Source organism: Cicer arietinum, chromosome 5, assembly GCF_000331145.2.
Source record: "Cicer arietinum cultivar CDC Frontier isolate Library 1 chromosome 5, Cicar.CDCFrontier_v2.0, whole genome shotgun sequence".
Taxonomy (NCBI): domain Eukaryota; kingdom Viridiplantae; phylum Streptophyta; class Magnoliopsida; order Fabales; family Fabaceae; genus Cicer; species Cicer arietinum.
This window is the reverse complement of record NC_021164.2, coordinates 50,834,503-50,841,843: the sequence shown is the minus strand read 5'-3', so window position 1 is coordinate 50,841,843 and position 7,341 is coordinate 50,834,503. Positions and strand designations below refer to the sequence as shown.

Genomic DNA, 7,341 nt, shown 5'->3' with positions numbered 1-7,341 from the left:
GTCTATGAGCCCCTCAGTTAAGCCCATAAAAAATAATGAAATAATGGATCGAAGCCTTAAAAGAATTCATAGAATATGTTCTGCAAGAGACTAGTAGATTGTGAGGTTATTTTTTATAATGCAGTGAATGAAGAGGGAGAATTGATTCACTTTGCATGAATGAAGAAGCCTACGTTTCCCAGCCTTCAGGTTTTGTGATCGAGGGAAGAAAGAGTATGATATAAAACTTATAGTTAGTTAGCTTGTGACACAAGTTACGGTTAAGCTCATTTAAAAACTGATTTGATCCTTTCAATCACACATTCTTTTCTTTGTATTTCACCAACACCACTCTCCTCAAGTACAATCAAAATTACATATTTTATATGCTCTTTTTATTTTACTCAATATTTTATATGCTCATAGAAGCTACATTCTTTGTCAAAAAAAAAAAAAAATCCATGTTCTCCATCTAGCTAATACAACTACATAAACTAATTACTTCAATAATTTTTTCGATTATTGTTGGATAACAAATAATCGCCAAACAATATTACAAAAAATGAAATTGGAGGAACTACTAGCTAATTTGGAAATTAATTCAAAGAGCTAGTAGTTGTTCCATATTAATAGGAAATGTATATTTTGAAGGTCCATTAAAAAGTGTATCCACAATTATGCGAGTAGCTGCTTCAGTAGGATGGACTTGATCCCAAAAGATATGGTCTTTTCTATTGGAGCAAAGAATTGAAATTGGTGTACATAGAAACTGAGAATTCAGCTCACCAAGTCCACAACATGCATCTTTCACATCTACAAATCCTGAAAATTAAAGGGGTATAAAAGTCATTTTACAAAAATATTCTTTAATTGGTGATTTAATTTGTTTAGATGCCAAAAGGCAAGGAGAGGATAGAAAATTAATAGAAAGAAAATAATTGATAATAAATGAGATTGAGAAAACTTCTTCTACTATATATAATTCAAAGAGACATAGGATTATGTGATAATAATACCATAAGAAGTTGGATTATGAATGAGGTCTTGGAGTGCAGCATAAGTATCAAAGTATGAGTAACTTGAGTCCTTATTCTCCAATTTCCATTCCTTCAACATGGATTGAAGCTCTTCATTATACTTAATTGACAATAAATTGGCTTCTAAAAAGCATTCTGTTTTGTTCTTGAGCCTATATGCAGGGCTGCATCCAATTGCACTAACACCAACAATCTCAAATTTCCTTGCACCAATGTTGTATAATCTCTACAAATAAAGGTACCAAACCAAAATTTAAATGCATGCAAATTACATAAACTTTGACCCTTTTAAGCATATGACTTTTCTTTACCTGTGTGTATAATATGTATGTCTCAAAATGTCCAAGGGTGGCCTTTACTATTTTTAGTAAAAGAAGATAATTTTATAATAATAAAAAATGAAAGCAATTTTTTTTTTATTTAAATTTATTAAAAATAGGGAGGTTTACTATTGGACCAAGACCATATTAGACAGTCACTTTTTTTATTATATAAAATTATAAGTGGGTATTTTGGTGGATCAACACAACATATGATTTAGTATATCAGTTATTAAAAATAATTGAAACTCAAACAATAATTGACAAGTTCAATTTTGAGAAACACATAAGTTAATGTATCATCCATAAAAATGAGGATGATAATAAACTTCTACTTCTATAAAAACAACTTATACGGTGAATAGAACAATTTTTAAATATCAATGATACAAAAGTGGTAAATTCTAAAATTGTATATTGTAAGTAGTAACTAAATTACAATTTATAAACCGTTGTGCTTACCTGTAGTTGTATTTTTAGTGAGGAAGTCATGGAATCCACATATTGTTGTGGAGTGTTTTTCTTTTGAAGATCCATTGAGTTAGAGTAACCAAAGATATCATTGCTTCCAATCACAACAATGAAAATAGATTTTGAGAGGTGTTTTTGAAGGGTAGATGCTCCTATTTGTTGTGTCAATTGATCATGCACTTGTGAATAGTAGTCCACTTGCTTTGTCAAAGGTATTGATTGCCTCTACAAGAAATGTAATATTGTTTTTCATTATTTTGTCATTTTCTTAACATGTTGAGTTTTATGTGTATAACATTTTTAATTTTTGGTAGTTAAATAAACTTTTAGTTCTTATAAATTCAAAAATTTTGTTTTTAGTTCTTATAAATAAATTATTAAGTTTATAATCTTACAAATTTTTTATTTTTATTTTTTGTTTATATTTTTAAGTCAATTCATGTTACTTTTTAAAAAATTTAATGATTTTTTATAGTTACATTATAAGAATGTCTCCCACAAAATTTTAGAATTATTTAACGAAAGATGATTTAAATTATGAATTTTTAAACGGAAAAATCTTTAAAATTCATATTTAACTAATCTCTTGATAAAAAGTTATAAATTTTGTAAGGGTAATATTTATAATATTCGAAACATAAATATAAAAAATCATTAAAAAATTCATAAAATATATATGAGTTGACTTAAAAGTATAGATAAAAAATAAAATAATTGGTCAATTTTAAAAATATTTAAAACTTTAACGATCATAAACATCGTCTTTTAGAAGTAGACGTTAATAATCATTTTTATTTTTATGATTAAAATAATAACTTAAATGATATCGATTTGATTAAAATAAAATAAAACAAATATGTAGTGCATATTAAATTGATATAAATTAAGTCACATTACTTCCGAAAAGTACTATCTATCATCATTAAAATCTTTGATAATTTTTAAGTAATAGTCAATGGTAGATCATTTATAAAAGTGGTACATCGTATAACTTACTTTTTCTTAGATGTTTACATCTTAAATTATGTTAGAGGTGTAGAAAGTGTGAATTAAGTCATATTTGATTACTTTTTTTAGATATAGTGAAACTAATTAATAATAATATATAAAATTATTTGAGACGGAACGGATAACTCGAGAGGATATGTTTGTCCGTCTTTCTGCTATATCTCTATCTTATTCCTACTTTCTTTTTAGATCAAGTCAAACCAGACTCAAATTTTACGAGACACATCACGGATTTATGGACCAGATTGAATTTTGTATCCCTACAATCTTTTACCTAGCCACACTAAATTATTGAGAGAAAAAAATAATTAAAATTGCACTTACAAAATTATCATCGGTGCCATTGAATATTCCAGCACCTCCAGAGGCAAAGTTAACACCACTCAAAAAGGATACATTCTTGTTGTTGTTGTTTTTAACCTTACATATTAGAGAGAGGTAAGGTGGTGAAGTGGGCAGGCCTACTTTTTCAGCTGTGTCAAAACCATTCATTTTATGCAAATATTAGCAAATCACAATTTGTATTAATATTGCCAATTATCAATTTGCATGCCCCAACAAAATAGCAATAAGTCAATAGCATTAAATTTTAGTCCTTTTCAGGAAAAACTTTGCCCACATGGAACTGTTGTCTATCAATAAAGAAAATTGAAAAATTGTGTCAATATTTTCTTTCTTACACTTTTATAACCATTATTACGTACTACATCTCATATTGAAAGCTAATAACGTATTTAGTATTGAATAGAAATATGCATTGATACGTGTAATTACATATTGATAGGTGGTTGATTGACGGCGAGAAGGAGAAGGGAGCGATTGGGGCTCGAGATTCAGAGGTTAAGGATCCGATTTAGCGATTGGAGCTCGGATTGGGTGAAAGAGGAGAAGAGTTCTGGGTTTTAGGTGTTTTAACGAGAAATGGTTTAGTTGGTACTGATTTAGGTTTTGGCTCTATCAATTTTCTTTTTTTGACTCCATTAAAACTTTTTTTTGGCTCCACAGAAAAAATTAAGATTTTGGCTCCATTGAAATTGGGTGCATTAAAAACATTAGGATTTTGCCTCCATTAAAATTTTTTTGGCTTACATCATGAAAAGTTTGTACAAAATTATTTTTACAGACAATTAAGATTTTGACTCCTTTAAAAAATATCTATTTTTCAATTTTGATGTCTATAGCCACATATTTAAGTATGTAACTATTACAATTAGTGACAAATTTATGTCACTGAAAGTATGAGACACTTATACCAACAACAACTAATTTATATGTGGGGATAGCTTATCTATACCTACAATTTTTAGTTTTGTTATTATAAGCTTTGGTAGATATATGTCTATTTTCTTGTAGTGCACTTTTGTGAAATTTCTTATGCATGAAGAAAGGATTTAACTATATGAAGTAAAATGGTGAAAACCAATTACTCTGACTCCAATATTGATGTTCCTTTAAAGTTTTTTGAGAGATATTCAATAAAATAAACCATGATTTTCTTACAAGGAAAAAATAATGCAGAAAACAAGGTATATGACATAAAGTGTTGCTAAAAAAATTTGCAACGTTTTTCTTATAAAATGACCATTACTGACATTTTAATTAATAATTTTTTTTCCCCTCCCTAATTTTCTTTTAACTAAATGAAAATTACTATTTCAAAGTTCAATATTGTAATAGATAAGCAGAGAAGCTAATATAATATTATTAAAGCAAAATCTTGAATAACTTACCAATCAAATCAGCAGCATTTTTGCCATTACTAAACCTCCCAGTTGGTCTCTTAGTTGGAAAATCAATGCCATAGTGAGGTAGAGTTGCCTTTACAAGAGAAAGAGTCAAGTAATTATTGTTTCCAACATCAACAAGTGAGTCTCCAAACACATAAATAGCTGGAGTCTTTTGAGCATCTAAGAATCCTAAGTTGAATATAAAAAAAGTGATAAATAAAAAGGAATTCCTCATCATAACTATGGAATCCATTTTGGATTTTTTTTTTTCTTTTTCTTTTTCCTTTGTAGTGTGTGGAGGTTGAGAAATGTTTGTTAGATATTTATAGATACAAAAAGTGGACAAATGTGAAAGATAGATGTGGAAAGAAGAATTTGGTTGTTGGCTATGAAATAGTGGAGCAAGGAGGCTCTCCATATATTGCCATAATTCCATTATGATTTGTAGTGTCTTTTGTTTTCTTATAAAACGGTTGTGGGACAAATATAAATTGTCTCATCAAGAGAGCTTATTGCTTGAAATAGATATTTTAGTTTCATCTAATATAATCAAAAGTCTTGACTTCAAATATTAGGATTAATATCTATAATTGTATATAGGAATATAGATCTATATATGAAATATATAAATAAAAAATTGTCAAAGTTAACCTATAGTGAATAAAAAAAATAAATGTATGTTAGAAGTCCTCTATATTAATTTTATGTGTCGACGTATTTATTTTTATTTTCTCGTATCAACTTAGTCTTTTTAAGTTAATAAATATGCATCAACAACGTTGGAGTGAATTTCATATTTCCATCAATTTTTATTACAAGTCTTATAATTTTTTAAGTGGATGTCTCGTTAGGGCATTGATCGTGAGAAAGATCATACATGGAGATTATGTAATTAAGAAGAATGATTATGCAGTGAATGTTAAGAAAAATCAACTTAATTTATTTCTAAACCTAATTATGTAGTACATACCAACTCCTAACACAATTTTTTTCTTGTTGTTACCGTTACTAATGAAAATATAGAAGTCAAGTATGAGTTATGCTATATCTAAAAGTAGATGCATCCCTTTAAAAAAAAAGTTTTCTATTTAATCCTATGAAGTAGGGGTATACAAAGAACAAGTTGGATTAGATTTGATGTATCCTTTATCCGGTCCCAATATTTGATCAGATCAAATTTTAAATCATAATTTGTCATTTAATCCGATCAAATCTGAAGAGTTGTGGGTTCATTAAAGACGTGACAAATAAAGACAATCGATTTGTCCCAAGATGGGACGTCAAATAGTAATTTTTAAACTTAAAAAAAAAACAATTAAATATAAAGAAACTCATAATAAATCAATTAATTCAAGAATAGTAACTCATACTATTGTATTACAAACTATAAATTATTAAGTTAGTAATCCAATTGATAATTTTTTTAGATAGACTGGATCAATAATTACAAAAAATAATCATTTGTTCTTAAATTGGAACAAGATAGATAACCTGAGGGGTAACCCGAACTCGATCATTTTTTTACTTTGTCCTTGTCTTGTCTTTATTTTATGTCCTTATTTTTTTAGAACCGGATCAAACTCATCTCATTGTTTATGGATCAAGACGGGTTCATGCGATAAATTGAGTCTTGTACACCTCGACTATGAACTATAAAGAATCTAGAGATTATTCTATGTTTTCTTTTACATTTAATTTAATATCACTACTAAAAGGAAATTAAAATACAAAATTATATAAATAATAAATATATATTTGATCAGTAATTAAGTTGGAAGTCTCTATTATAGAGACCTTTTTTTTTTAGTTTTTAAATTTTCATTACTATCTCAACCCTTTTTTTTAACATTGTCAAAGTAGGACGCCATCAAATAAAAAACATCATAAGTACAATATTCAACACAACAAGAAAAAACTTGATAAGTAGTATAATATGAACACAAGCATTCAAAATCTGATTTGGCAAAACACTCCTTTTCATACTGTCTATAAGACAAATAGCAGTAAACACTTAGAGCCCAATAATGGTTATAGACCAACCGACTCATTACTTGCATTTAATAGAGACAAAATATATATGCCCAATTAATTTTGATTTTATAAGGATCCTATGCACTCAAGTACCATTGAGATTTGAGAATCTATAGGATAATTAAATATTGTTTCTTCAACTATTGACTATTCATAGCAAGAAGAAAAACCATTTTCAACGGATAACTTTATTATTTGATATGTACATATAATTCATTTATCATTTTTTAATGATAATATTTAATTAGCCGTCATTCATTCTAATTCAACATTTAAAAAAGATTTAGGTTAAAACGCAGTTTTGATTTCGTATTATATTAAATTTATAATTTTGATTTTTTTTTTGGTAACTTTAGTTTTTATTTTTAAAATTGTTGATATTTGATTCTCCTTTTTAATTTGAGTTTTAATTTGGTAATGTACAATTATTTAAGTGATGAATACATGATGATGTGGGAAATCATGGTAATGTAAATTTTAAATTCAATAATTTGTTAAGATAAATGATATTTTCAATTTCTGTTTTTTCTTTATAAAATAAAATTTTGTTCTAAAAATTTCAGAAAATTAATTTTTTTTAAAATCATTTTTTAAAAGTACGTATTTATTTTTTAAATCAGAGAAAACTAAAAAAAAGTAATTTTATAAAAAGAAAAGTACATAAATTTTTGTGACTTTTTGATTTTTTTTCAGAAATTTTATAACAAAAGAAAACTAATTTTTATTTTTATTTTTTTCATAAATATTTAAAGGAAAAAAAATTGAAAT

At 26.9% G+C, this 7,341-nt stretch overlaps 1 protein-coding gene across 1 annotated transcript; it reads right to left on the bottom strand.

Moving 5' to 3' along the window:
• Positions 1-341: 341 nt before the first annotated feature.
• LOC101492655 (GDSL esterase/lipase At5g55050-like) lies at positions 342-4,933 on the bottom strand. Its single transcript, XM_004500034.4, has 5 exons — positions 4,546-4,933; positions 3,140-3,288; positions 1,799-2,032; positions 996-1,242; positions 342-801 (listed from the first exon to the last, which is right to left on the bottom strand). Exons 1-5 carry the CDS (start codon positions 4,793-4,795, stop codon positions 581-583), a joined length of 1,101 nt encoding a protein of 366 aa, XP_004500091.1. The 5' UTR covers positions 4,796-4,933; the 3' UTR covers positions 342-580.
• Positions 4,934-7,341: the final 2,408 nt, after the last annotated feature.